The following is a 14,877-nucleotide window of genomic DNA, read 5'->3' on the forward strand; positions in this document are numbered from 1 at the left end:
AAACACTATCTTTTTTCAAAATCATACAAACCTTGTTATATCAACAGAGACAAAAAAAATAAAATAAAATATTAAATAAAAATACATCTCATTGCATTGCACAAATATCGAATACAAATTGAATTTAAAATTTTAAAATATTTAGAGTTTGTGGAAAGATTTGTCTTCGTTTGAAAGTAGAGACGGGTCCAAATTTTTTCTCTTAATTTAATAGTACTTAAAACATAGAGATGTGATGGGGATTTCACCATTCTCATTTTATCCAACATGTGGATATGTCGGTGGTAAAAAAAAAAAAAAAAATTCAGGATCTTGATGGGACAAAATTTGATGATTTTGTTTCATCAAAAAAGGTGGAACAACATGGGACTAAATACAAATTTACTATCTTACCCTTGTTTTCAATAGATTCCAATAGAAAACCTAATTACTAACCCTCCTTTAAGGGTAATATGGTCATTTTAACAGTTTTGTCATGTCCTGTCCTAGTCGTACCAAACATGGGACAGACAATTAGTCATGTCCCGTCCTGTCCTGTCCAGTTCAGTCTACGTACCAAACACTACCTTAAGAATATTTGTAATCGGTTATAATAACTAGTTTTTGTTTCGGGATGGACCCAAACCGGTTCTATGTTAAAAAAAACATTTTCTTTTTATATATATATATTTTTTTAATTTCTTTTTGATAAAATTTTAAAAATACGTTAATGCTATTAATACACTTTAAAATATCTAATTGGATCAATCAAATACACTTTAAAAATACGTTTTATTGTAGTTTTAAAATTGTTTTTAATCAAATACACTTAAAAATTACGTTTTATAATTGGTTTTTAATCAAACACACTTATAAGTTACAAATATGTTTTATTTTAAATTTGTGATTTGATTTTCAATCAAATACATTAAGAAAGTTAAAAATACATATAAAAGTACATTTTTTTTGAAAAAAATCGGACCAATCACGGGACGGGCCAGGCCTTGTTTTTGGATGAAAACCATAACCGGCCCTTAACCGACGGTCCCAAATCGGTCTCCAGACGGGCTCATTTGGCCATCTCTACCACTATGTCAATAATATAATTTTCTTAATTGTATAGAATTTAAAAAAATTAAATAATATACACACATATTTATTACAATTATAAAAATTAGAGTAAATTACGTTTTTCATTCATGTGGCTTGTTGAAAATGATATTTTCGTTCTTGTGGTTTTGAATACGATTTTTCTTCCATGTTTTATAATTTATTATTATTTTTGTTTTTGTGGTTTACAATTCATTTCTCATAGTCCCTAAGCTTAACTATTATTTTTAAGTATGAGGGACTAAAATATAAATGAATTGCAAACCATGTGGATGAAAACTGCTATTTCAAAAACCATAGAAATGAAATCCACAATTTCTAACAACCAAATTCACTTTTTAAACTATTTTTGGAACCAAATTTTTTTTTTTTTTTATTAACCTGGAAATTCAACTCACTATACGAGTCGATTAATCCCAAGGCAACCACCTGCTTTGCAGATAGCCCGGAGTCACCGCATTTGAACCTCCGTGGCCACAAGGGAATTCTTGTTCCTCCTTGGATTTGAACCTGGGACCTTCAGGTACGTTTGATCTTTAGAATCAAGTTCAAACCAATCAGACACCACCCTTGTAGTCAGAACCAAATTTCTTTTTTAGTCAAAGTTTGCATAAACATCTTATACATTTACATAAAGCTTATTTTCAGATTAATTTTTTATACAGATGGAGATTCGCACTCAAATTCTTTATGCAAACTTGAGTAAATAATTTTTTTTTTCTTTCTTTAATCTAAAAATTGAGTTTGCATAAATACGTAAAACATATGCCAAAATTGTGGTTAAAACGTGAATTCGATTAAAAAAGTGACTGAAAAGGAAAATTTATTGCAGAGATTAATAATTTTGGTCAATTTTTTCATTATAAGTTATTAAACTAGGGTTGTAAACTAACCGAACGTTCAGCAAATCATTCATGAACCATTCGTGGGAAGTTCGTTTATTTAATAAATGAACGAACATGAACAAATTTTTTTGTTTGTTTAATTAAACGAATGAACATGAACAAGAGTCTCCTTCATTCATTTATATATTAAATTTAATATATAATTTTATTTATTTAGTTTGAAAATAAATAAAATTATAGCAACAAATTGACTCTTGAGATTGACAAAATATCTATGGGATAAGTAATAAATAGGTTCAACTATTTGTTTTAATAAGAACCTAATGCACAGAAAATTTAAATTTAAATTAAAATAAAAATCCCACCCAAAAAACAGTTCATATAAGCAACTCAAAAGGATAATGGTAACTAGCGACTCTTTGTATTTTTTTGGAACACATAATAATAAGTTGGAGGTTTTTACAAAAACAATTGTTCTGATATTGTCTATTTTAACAGTTTTAATGAAAACAACTATACGAATGCTTAAAACGGGAAGATCAGGTTTACATACATCTCACGCTATCCTCACCCAACCTACCGATCGGACACTAGGTTTATTTAATTCAGGGGCTATTTGATAGTTGCTGAATGATTAAATGGTCAGAATAATTAAGAAACTCTCATGATATAGTGCACAACGAAATATAATTGTTTGGTAAGTGTTCACAATGAAATTAGGACGCTGAACGGTTAAGAGATGCTCAGGATGCAGAATCATTCAGAGCATTTTAGAACCATTAAGAGACACTTTTTTTGCCAAATAAGATTCACGTCGTAAAGGTTCAAAGGTTGCCTCTTAATGGAACTATTAAAAGGTAAACAAATAACCCCTCGTTCACAAATGGAGTAATATTTTTCCAACTATTGTACTTGACATCTTGTTTATTCAAGACGTTCCAAAAGCTCGCTTTTGATTACGCAGCAAAGTAAGATAACAAATATACATATATTTATATACACACAAAAATACAGAGATGATAACGAGACGTATTATTTTCGCCAAAGTGTGCTATAGTTTTACATTCATTAATAAAATGCCTTAAACAGTGTGAAATTGGACCCCCTGAAAATGTTCAAAATCACACATTTAACATGTTAAAGAGCAACGTTGATTCTAAACAACAAAGATGAAAATATAAAAAGAACGCAACACGATCGGAGAAAACTAACAAACACAACACTCGAGTTGCTCGTAAAATGTTGTTGTCATCATCTTACGAACAACTCGATTGTTTCCTTCTGCATGCATCTCGATTACTTAGAAATAACGGACAAAGCGAAAAACGAAAACGGATTTAATACTATTTTCTACTAAAACTAATATTATCGACCCCGATCAAAATCTAATTACATACCATCATATTTACATAAACACAACAACATAAGAGAGAAACTTACTTGTGTTCTTGTAATCGACCCATTTGAAATCTTCGATTTACCAGTATTTTCGCCTTCGATGGATCATATCATGATTTGTGGCGTTGAATCGGATATATGATCGGTTATCCAAGAATCTTCCGTTCCTTCTTTCCACAATCCCCATTTCCACTCGAGTCCAGGCCAACAATTCATGCACCTAGAAATGAAACCTTTCGACACGTTAGCAACAACATCACGGTGGATCATCAACGAGACCTCCGACAAGACCTTGCATTGGTTCACCACGGAAGCAACGGATGAGAAAGTCAACAAAGGGTCAACCAGCAACAAATATGCACGAAACGTTTTCAATCCCCTCCTCCCGCGCCTAATCTCCCAACCGTCGGGATCGTAACACGCCTCTAATTCCGACCACGCACTCGGGTTGATACATAGGGAACTAACAGTTGGGAAAACCGTGAACAACTTATCTAGGGTAAAATTGGAATATCCAGCGGCTCCTTTTGCCCACTTACGCGAGTCCACGGTAAGATGTTCTACTGATATTGTAAGCGGGAATTTAAAACATAAAGACCCGATATATAAACACTCGAGCCAAAGGGTTTTCAGATTCTCGAACCTTCTAACCACGAATGTGTCGGCATGATCAAGGGCGAGATGGAAGTGAGCCAACATCGGAGCTTCGACATAAAGTGCGGTGGGTCTTACGCATTCGAGTCTTAGGGTAATGAGGTTGGGGGCAATTAGAGATAACGACGATGGGGCATTAGATACAGCCCAGTGACAGGTTTTGAGGTTCGGAAGGTGGATGGTAGGTAGTTTCAGTCCTCCAACACCGATCAAGTTAAGAACTTGAAGAGACGGAAAGCACCTATTCAACTCGTTTAGGTTATCATCGTCTAATCGTATAAATTCAAGTGTCAAACTTGTTAGGTTTGGCATTGGATTCAAATTATCTACTGAAAGCCATGCATTCTTCACCTCTAATTTAAGAAGATTATGGCCTGCATTGATGACAACAAAATGCTGTTAGCCCAACTAAGACAACCAAGTTAAAGCAAAACTTGAAATCTAAAATTAGCAAGTGTTTCGCACGGTATGTTCTCATTTACAGCATAAATTGCATCGTTTTCATGTCTGGTCCTAGCGTGCATCATGCATTTTTCTTATCTTATTATTTATAGCATAAATCAATGAATCGTCATCACTAATAAGCCCTTATCATTAATCCGTATCACAATTATATTGTTTCTCGTTATGAACTGATAACGTTACTAGAAGAATACGGAAGAAGATAAAAGAATGAGTTGTAAAGAATCGGTGTATGAGCGACACAGGGAACGACATGGGAATAGAGAGAGAGAGAGAGAAGAAACTAAGGGGCCATTTGCCAAACGCTTACCAGGTGAGCATGGCAAGAACCGATAATCTTACCCAGTTTCAGGCATAGCAAGGACAAATAAATCTTTCCCGGTAAGTGAGGGAAAAGACTCTTACCGGGTAAGCGGTAACAGAGTAAAAGACTTCTACCAACAATCCATTTCGATGGCCAAGAATATTATCCAATAAGGTACATGAGGGCGGTGAGTTTTGTCGGTAAGCGCTTAGGCAATAAAAGTCCTAGAAGCGTATCCTTTTGGCTAAGCTTTTCAGATGCATGTTTATAGCCGCAGCGTTACAAGCTAGAATACTCATATGAGCTGCAGGCTATGTTGTTAATAGCGGTGCAATAGCAGTCCGCGGTCCTGGAAGAAGATTGTGTGGTTAAATAGCGGTCCTAAATAGCGGTGCCGAGAACCTGGGGTGCAATTTACTGCTAAATGGCCGCTTCTTACACAAAATAATGGTCCGCATAACCGCAATATGTGGTTGGGCTCTCTTTTTTTGTCCAACTCTAACCAACTTATATTAGACCTATTTAAATGATTTGGGCTTTTATTTTGGACTTTGGACTTGTTTTTTTAATGATCTAAATCATTTAATCCATCTATTTATCTTTACCCGTCAACCATTATAAGATTTAGGTTTGCAACATCAACGAGCATTCAACCACCTTTCCTAAATCCTTCCACCATCATTATATTGATAACACATAATATGCTAAGTGATTTATATTTTATGATATATATATATATATATATATATTATAATTCTAAATATTTATATGAACCACCATACCACCGTTACCACCACGATAAATTTGGTATTTTGACAGCGGTACTTTGACCGCTGTAACAGCACAAGCTACAGCTAGTGTGTATATAGGTAGTGTTTGGTACGCAGACTGGATGTGATAGAACAGGATGGGACAAGATAAGACTAATTGTCTGTCCTATATTTGGTATGACTAGGACAGGACAAGACTTTTAAAATGACCATATTACCCCTAAATGTTGTTCAATGTTATTTTATATCATATAATGATTGTAAATGACAACAAATCAACCAAAAATATATTTAAATTATTTAATCTATGATATCAATACTTTTTTTTAACATTTCAAGACCATATGTAAATAACATTTGTCATACCATAAATTTTAAATATGCACATAATTTAAAAAGTTTAAACATTACAATTGTAAATAACATTTGTCACGCTATCATCAAAAGTTCAACATTTCAAGAATGGAGGCTGGAATCGAGAATGGAGGCTGTGGAAGAGAAGAAGGAGGATGCAATTAAATTAGGTCTTTATTTTGATATCAAATAATAAAGGCAATATTGTAATCTCAAATTTAGTCCCATGTTGTTCTACCTGTTTTGATTGAACAAAAAAACTCAAGAATAGTCTCACTCAATCTTACTTTTGTCTCATGTTGTCTCATCTCATTTTTGTCCCGGGCACACCAAATATGGGACTATTTATTTTTGTCCCGTCCCGTCCCACCTAATCTTCATACCAAACACACCCCATAGACAGAGATTAAGGAGTGAAATTTCATGCTTTCTGTGTATATATACTACTCTGTGTATATCTAATATTTGGTGCAAGCTCAAATGCTTAGAATAGATAAATTAGTGTCATTTAACTTCCATTTTATCAAATGTTTCAAAATTAATGCTGATTAATCCCATGAGTAGCAGACCATCCCCAAATCCAGTATTATACGTAGATAGACCAAAAATTCACAATTAACTAGTAATCATATATGCTTGATTAAGTACCACCAGATGATATTTAGAACCTGGAAAGCTACATGATCTACATAATTAACATTAAATCGTTGACAGGGATTTTATCAGTTCATATCACTAAGAGTATCGCTGGAGAATATAAACTTGCATAATTCCCAAATATATAACGAACTTACAATACGCAGAAACCAGCGGCAAAAGATTCGATCGACGCCAGCAAGACTGAACCCAAAAATCAGATACCGAAAGCGATTTCAATTCTCCAGAAACCCTAGGCAGCCACTCCTTAACAAAATTCCCATCAGTGAGGTACAGATCATCAGCCTCATCCTCAACGTCGTCGTACGAGACATCTCGCAGCGGCTTCTCGGTGCCGATTCGCACCGAATCAACAACTCTCAGATTCGATACAAGATTAAGGAAAATTCTCTTGAAAGGAATTGTAATTTGGGCAGAACTTGAAGAATCCGAAGCCCTAGACCTTGATCTGATGTACCTTTCCAGTGAGCATTGAAGATTGATTGATCGAAGGTCTGAAGAAAGAGCATCGAAAGTTTTCCAAGCGAGTCGGCAGCGAGCTACGTCGGCCGAGTCATTGAGTCGACTCAGGATTTCGAGTATTAAAGCTTGAGGAAGCTTGTCCATGGAGCCACGAGATACGTGTGCCGGAAAATGAATGGATGGAAATATTTATACTGAATAATTTTACTTTTACACCCCCTCATCTTTAACTAACTTTAACTATTATCCCCTTAAATTTAAATATTTGTACACTATCACTTAAAATTCATAATTTGTTATATATTTTTCGACTAATATCTTGTTTATTTTTAAGAGGTGCTGAAATTTGAGATTTTACAAGTATATGTTGAAAATAAACTGCCTACAAGTTGTCATTATTGTTTTTGGCATTTTTTATAAAATATATTTATTACAAATTAGTGAATTACTGAACAAAAAGTTATAATCATTTTTATCTGTAAGTATGTAAAAATCAGTTAAAAACTCTTAAACATTTTAGACATTTTTGTATGGTGGTTATTCTTTTTGTTTATTTTAAAAACAAATTGTATCAAAATAAAATATACGTAGCAGTTGTTTACTAAACGCTTACTGATATTACATATCTTATTGATTGAGCATGACAAAGATCATGAATTTTACCTAATAAAAGACATAATAATGACCGGAAGTCTTACCCGATAAATGAAGGAAACAACTCCTACTTCGCATTATAACTTTGTAAATGAAAAAAAAAATCTTTTTAGGAAAAAAAAATTAATTTTAGTTTTTCATATGATTTTTATAAACATTAAAATAATGCTTTTTAGTATGTATTATAGATGAAACTAAACTGAATTAATAATCTATAAAAATGTCCAGAATTATTAAGGTTCTATTTGTTTTTTTAAAATTATCTCATAATACCTCTGAAGTCTGATTCGTTTAGACGTTTGGATATTAAGTTAAAATTCAAGATCACAAGTATATAAAGTACTATTTATTGATGCATATTACTTAAAATTCAAGATCACAAGTAAATTGTGCGTAAATACAACTCATTAAAACTTCTTTTTGAATCTGTATAACTAATTATATATAAACATAATCAAATACGAGATAGATATCTCATTTTGAATATAAAACATCCAAAATATAATTAAGATAATCATTAGTTATAACAAAATACTTAATTATTATCTATATAAAAATTATATTATTAAATGATAAATTTGTTATTAAATCTAAATTAAGGTATAAATAAAATACTGAATTAAAGAATTTACACACAAAAAAAAAACAAAAACTTAAAATAGTAAATTTGATACTAATATCAATATATATTTTTTTCAAATTTTTATGATATTTTTAAATTTATATTTTCCTTAAAAACAAAAACATTATCGTTTTCTCAAAACCACTAAAAACTGTATTATATCGACAGAGATAAATAAAATAACACGAAACATTAAAATTGAGATGGATTTCGTTATATTATGTGATCACCATTCTAGTATTGTAATAATAGTATAAACTATCTTAAGGTATTTTTACACGAATTTTTTCCATCCAAAACTAGAATTTTATAAATTGATTAAAATATATTTATTTGATATGTATTCAGTTTATAATGTGAAACTAAAAGTTGTATTTTTGTCTCAACACCTACAAAAACATTCACTTTATAGAATAAACATGTATTAATCATCACACTAAATCCAAGTCGTAAATGGAAAAAGAACATGTAAAATAACACATAATACATCGGTTCTTAAAATTAAAAGAGTAAATTGCAATTTTGGTCCCTACAGTTTGTTGCTTTTCTTCGATTAGGTCCCTACAAAAATTTTATTGCAAAAAAAATCCTTTTGGTATGCAAAAATGTTTGGTTTAGGTCCTCAGCTCAGGATTATAAACAAACAACAAAAAAAACCTCAATGAAACGAATAAATATCAGGATCCACGTCTTTTTAACTTCATCTGTTTAAACTAAACCAAACCAAACAAACCCAGTATATACCACAATAAGATGTACATAGATCTTTCATCTGTTCCAATGAGAGACCATTTCATTTCATGAGCATAAACTAAACGAAACATAACAAACTTAGTAAATCCCACATAGGGTATAGAGAACCACGTGGGTCCGAATCCAGACACTGCTAAAGCCCTTATGCGCCATGGAGGCTCATGTGACTCCAGGTCATCCGTGGTCGATGCAAGTAAGCTGACTCGGATACCCGCAGTTACCAAAACAAAAGATGTGTAGAGTTTAGAGAGGAAAAGATGTACACAAACTTTTCTTCTGTTCCAAGGGATAGAAAGACTGTTTCCGTTCACATGATCAAACTATGGACATCAAATGAAGTTTACCACAATCTTTCTTAATGAAGTTGTATATGCAAAAATGCTCATCTCCTATTCCAAAAATAAACAAACTAATCAAATATGTAATGAGAGACTGTATCTATATATCATAGAATACTTGTACCAACAAGGGGTTCATTCATATGTGAATAAAATTTATCCAATTATGTGCATATATGAATGAAACTGTAGATACTTACTTATTCATTGATGATCCATTCGCAGAGCCTGGATACGAGCCGCTAGAGAGTCGTATTCAGGAAGCTTCGGATGAACATGGCTTGGTTTCTTAACATTATTGGTGGCCTCGACTGAAGTTTCACAACCTGGATTCGATGATTTGGACGCTTCGGTTTTACCCGATTCCGCGATCTTTCTGGGAGGATTCGGTGGTGGTTCAGAAATCTTCGGCTCTGGAATCTTTTTGAAAGTTTCTTGTTTGTTTCTGTAAGAAAGCCTGCTGGATTTTCGTTCTGATTCATTGCTACTTTTTTCTGATAATTTTGGAGTTCGATCAGGATCTTTCTTTGAGTTCTCAGCGTAAGATTCAGTGGAGCTGGAAATTACTGTTCTGGCCACAGGCTCAACGTAGCCCTTTGTCCTCCGAGATAGGGCCGAACCCAAATGAATTTTACTGCTGGATGTCAGTTTTGGAACTGGTGGAGCAGCTTCTTCGGAATCATCATTGAAGAATGCATCAGGGGGTGTGAATTGTGATCGGGTTTTAGAAGATTGAACTGGGAATTTGTCACTGTAATCATCTGAATCCGATTCATAACTTGAGATGTAAACCTTCGGTTTTTTGTTTTCTGATCTGCTTGTTCTTGAATTGAAAGAATTCTGGTCCGTTTTCATCGGGATTTCTTTGACCAACTTGTTGGATGAAGGTGATGATGGAGTGGTTGCGGTTTTCGTGTAGGGTGGTAACTTAAGACCGCCTTTGTTTCGAAGGCCACCTGTTAAAGTTCCAAACTTTAACCCGTTTCCGGTATCTAAATCATCAGATTGGTTTAGAAAGCTGTTATCTTCCACCAATTGTGATTCTTGATTCTTCTTCTTCGAGTCTTGTCTGCGGGAAATTCTTGAAGAATGTCGAGACTGCAGGCTTTTATCGTCATCCTCAGCTTTAGAAACGGATGAACCACTTTCGATCAAATCATACAGCTCAATTGGAGGTTTCTTATGACCTTGTTTAGGAGGAGAAGTGAACTTCTTTGCCATTTCACTTTCAGAATCTGGACCATCTGAAAGATCAAAATTCACTGAAGGATCCACGGATTTCGCTGAATCCATTACGTCGGTTGTGTTCCTTCTCGGGTTCCAAAAGTGGGTATTTTCCGATGATGAGAACTTTGACTTCACCTCCCCTACGTTGTACTCAAATCCTGTATCGAATCTAGGGCCACCATCATCATCATCATCATCATCATCAGAGTAGGTTTCATCATCTTTACGACCATCACCATACGAGCTTGTCTTTTTACTTTCTCTAAAAAGGTTTCCTTGGTCAACAACGGTTTTTTTGCCAACTCTTTTCTGGTCAGAAGTCAACACGTCAAGATCGTCACTGACGGCGCTAGAATGAGAACGAGATGAAGTAATACTCGGTTGCTTTCTGATAACTTTTTCTGTGAAATGATCAACATTTGCAGATTTGAAACCTCCATTGTCACCACTCATAAACCCAGCTTTAGATTCTTTCTTTCTACTCATTTCGGGAGAGGAAGGACCCTGGTCTTCATTTAAGGAATTTTCAAAGTACCCATCTGGCTGGTGGAAGTTATTTACCAAACTACCCTTAACTGAATCATTTCTCGATCTTAATGATGTGGGTCTGCTGAATCTTTCGGTAGCTTTTGGGCTCATCTCTTGAGTTTGTAACTTGGGGTTTCTATCGTTGAAAGAGCGATTATATGAGTCTTTGAAGTGATGTTGATCGGGAAATTCTGAAGTAGAAGAAACTTGAGTCCTTTCGTGTCTAATATGTGAGTCGTATGATTCAGTTGAATACTGTCGAGTAATCTTCCCCTGGCTTGAGAGGTGTGCAGCGGCTCTAGCAGCCATACTAGCACGTTCTGCAGACTCGGCTGCTGCCTGTGCTGCAGAAGTAGCATCTTTAAATTCCATATTCCAATTCTCCCTACCGGATGAAGAATCATAGTGATTCCTATTGAACGATTGCCTCATGTTCATCGTCTCAGATGTCATTCCTGATCAGAAAATGAAATAACAGCAGTTAATCCTATGAACAATAACATTAGAAATCAAACCAAACAAAAGAAGCCCGGTATATCCCACCTGAAGGTGGGGTCCAGGGAGGGGGTGAGATGCATGCAGACTTGACCTCCACCCCGAAGAGTAGAGCGATTGCTTCTGTGAAGGCCCCTGACTTGTGCATAGTGTGGAGAAAAGGAACAATCGAAAAAGAACTTGAAAACAAGAAAAGCGGTGTGAATTTTAATACAAGTTAGAGGTAAGCAACCAAAAATATTTAACACACAAGCAAAGAAAATATACAAACAGAAGCAAGTACAAGAAAATATGCACAATAACATTATGACCATAAAAAGAATTTAGTTGATAGATATTTACTTTACGATGAATTGCTATACCTGAAGATCTCATATCCTCACGAGTAGTAGAAGCAGATGACTTCTGAGTATCTAGCGTGTATCTTCTATTCTGCTCAGAGAAGTTAAAAGGTGCATTCGGGTTTTCTTCATGGATGGGCACATTTTGGACATTTGGAGTTTGGATCTTAGGAGGATCGACATTTATCGTGCTTATCTTCTCAAAGTTCGCGGGTCCATTCTGCTCAAATTACCATAATCAGTCTAGATAAAAGATTCATGTTTCTATGGTTTCTCAAGCTTACTTTCAATCCAATAGATTGGAAATAAAAAAGATAATTAGAAAACAAATTTATCTCACCAACAAGTCATCGGGAGGCTTCGATTCTTTCTCTTCAAATGAAGTTGGATCCCAATTGATATTGTGTTCTTTTGCTACAGCAGTTAACACTTTCATTTTCGTCTGCACGTCAGGTGCAATTGCAGATAACTTCTCAACCAACTGAAAATAGGAACGTTGCAATAATACGATGAATATTATGTTGTTTTATGGGGAAATTAAATTCAGCTGTATTGCTAGAACCTTTCAAATAACATACCATGCGGCTTACACCACAATCAGGACGCAACTCAATAGCTGCAGAAACGAACTCTTTTCCATATTTTGCTGTAAATTGTTTTCGTACATCTAGAAGCTCCGGTATGTCTGAACATCTAGGAGCTGAAAATATTACGCTTGTGATTGCTTCCTTCAGGTCAATGGGGCATGTCCTACCACAAATTTTATCAAAAGTTTATTCAACACAAACTCATGCTAGCAATTATTACACTTTATAAGAAACTTAGCATCAATGCATATGTGTTTTGACCAGATTTATTAAACTAGAAATTTGATGGCATTTTTCTTTATAAAGTGTAGCTGGATATCAGAGAAGACATATATAACTAGATTGATGAAGCAAAAATAGCATCATTTGCAAGTAGTTAAGCTAGCTTACTTCTGTGATTCAATAATAGGCAGGCGTGCCACGATAAGTTCACAATATATCTCAACCAAATCATATGCCGCCACCATCTTCTCTTCCCTGATTACATGTTCAACCTGATGCAATATTAATAAATTAAGAAGAAGGAAAATGAAACTCCATCATAGTACCAAACAAGGTCATGGAAAAGATATTCATATCATCCGACAACTTGGAGCATAGAAAGAAGTAATAATATAAGTGGGCAAAGTGATAACTTGTATAGAACAAACTTAAAGGTCATTACTTCCAAGTTCAATACCAAGTTGATATGGGAAACATAAGATGATTTTTTTGTTGTTGTGAAGATTACGTAAATGGGTGTCTTAAATGCAATATTTGCAACAATATTGCACATCATTTTGTTTGCACAATCAACTCTTGCCCTTGGGTGATAGGATCCCTTGTCGCCTTAGTTTGTGTCCTCAGTCAACAACAACAATCACATCTCAAGTGGACCTCTGCAAGTTTCTACACGGAATTGCATATATTTAGTTCAATGATGAAGTAAATATCACCAATGAATGTGTGTGTGTGTATTTGCACTTGTGTGTTTATGTGAGGTGAGGCTAAAGAGTAATGAACTAGCCAAATATCAAGATTATGCACTTTTGTGCACATAGATGACGATGGATTTCTTAATCGTATCATTGAAGTTGAGATACTCTAACTATGAATTTTAAAACAATGTAGACCTTGAATCTGAGATCTATAAATATTCATGTCCCAATAGCTTTCAAATGCCAATAGAGTCCCAGAAATAGAACTGCAGAGCAGACCACCATCACATAGACCCCCTCTAATGCAGATGAACAGCAGACCAACTATGGCCCTGCAAGCAGTCTAACTTCCTATCCTTCACCACAATCTCCTCAACTATGAGTAAAGATGTAAAAAGTTTCAACTCAAACCCACAGTTTATAAACTGTGCTGCTGATATCGCATACGGTAGCTTGTGGATTACAACAAACTACATCCATGATCTGATCCAATTGAAATAGGTACAACTTACAAAAGAAGATGCAACTAAATTTTGAAAATTCTCCACCAGCAACCACATGATTAAGATTCTAGTTTCTACAAGTATAAGATCCTACGCATCATCAAAAACAGTAATTTTGAATGCACAGATCCCCATTTATCTAGCAAATCAAAATATAAATTGCAAGTCAGATAAATCAAAATTCGTACTCGAATTCTGGCAGTCCGATCTTGTCCTGACTCCAACAGTTGAGCTAGCTCCTTCTTCATTTGATTAATCTGTATTCCCTTCTTATTCTTCATTAACTTAATCCGAGACGTCGCTAGTTTCAACGACGTCTTGCTGCATCAATCAATCAATCAATCAATCAATCAAAAAAACAATCAAATCAAAGTCAACATCCACACCCATAACTAGAAACACAGAGAAATTTTCATAAACTAACTATGATCTTACCATTTAGCGATCTTGAATCTCTTGTTAAGCATTGTAAAAATTGAAAATCTTGTCGCTAATTCTTTGTGGAATTCACTGTTGGATTGATGATGTACAAGTATAGTCAACAAAATTAGGGTTTTATTTACGCAAGTCGTAACGAAATCGAAAACGTATGATGAATGTAGAATCAATTGAAGAAAAGAATCATAAATATGGAATTGAAGATTGAAATTGGTGTTTTGACAAAGAAAAAAAAGTCAAACTATTAAACCTCAATCCTGAGGGCCGACGACGCGTTTGGTAATTGGTGGTGGACTTCTGGAAACTGTATTAAAAAAAATCAATAAATAAAAAACTTATGGGATATATTTTAATAATTAAATCAAATATATTTATAAAAAACTAGAAAGGTACTCGCGCAATGCAGCGAGATACATCATGATTTTAATATTTCATTTTATTTTTTATCTCAGTAGATGTTATAATATGGCTTTATGTGA

At 34.3% G+C, this 14,877-nt stretch overlaps 2 protein-coding genes across 7 annotated transcripts; both read right to left on the reverse strand.

Annotated features, from left to right (window-relative positions):
• Positions 1 to 2,857: 2,857 nt before the first annotated feature.
• LOC112499816 (F-box/LRR-repeat protein At4g29420) lies at positions 2,858 to 7,139 on the reverse strand. Of its 6 annotated transcripts, none has more exons than XM_025103094.1 (4): positions 6,671 to 7,139; positions 3,624 to 4,360; positions 3,375 to 3,552; positions 2,858 to 3,039 (listed from the first exon to the last, which is right to left on the reverse strand). In XM_025103094.1, exons 1-3 carry the CDS (start codon positions 7,137 to 7,139, stop codon positions 3,412 to 3,414), a joined length of 1,347 nt encoding a protein of 448 aa, XP_024958862.1. In that variant the 3' UTR covers positions 2,858 to 3,039; positions 3,375 to 3,411. The 6 variants fall into 6 exon arrangements, 4 of the variants coding, with proteins under 4 accessions (XP_024958862.1, XP_024958861.1, XP_024958860.1 ...); XM_025103093.1 differs by having other exon boundaries at positions 2,858 to 3,036; positions 3,373 to 3,552; XR_003067310.1 differs by having other exon boundaries at positions 3,375 to 4,360.
• A 2,136-nt stretch (positions 7,140 to 9,275) lies between these two features.
• Positions 9,276 to 14,564, reverse strand: LOC112500045 (rho GTPase-activating protein gacZ-like). The gene is made up of 7 exons (XM_025103304.1): positions 14,396 to 14,564; positions 14,149 to 14,281; positions 12,931 to 13,034; positions 12,532 to 12,703; positions 12,294 to 12,434; positions 11,975 to 12,173; positions 9,276 to 11,572 (listed from the first exon to the last, which is right to left on the reverse strand). Exons 1-7 carry the CDS (start codon positions 14,425 to 14,427, stop codon positions 9,567 to 9,569), a joined length of 2,787 nt encoding a protein of 928 aa, XP_024959072.1. The 5' UTR covers positions 14,428 to 14,564; the 3' UTR covers positions 9,276 to 9,566.
• Between the last annotated feature and the right edge of the window lie 313 nt (positions 14,565 to 14,877).

The sequence above is a fragment of the Cynara cardunculus genome (assembly GCF_001531365.2).
Source record: "Cynara cardunculus var. scolymus isolate 2C chromosome LG 17, CcrdV1, whole genome shotgun sequence".
Lineage (NCBI taxonomy): Eukaryota > Viridiplantae > Streptophyta > Magnoliopsida > Asterales > Asteraceae > Cynara > Cynara cardunculus.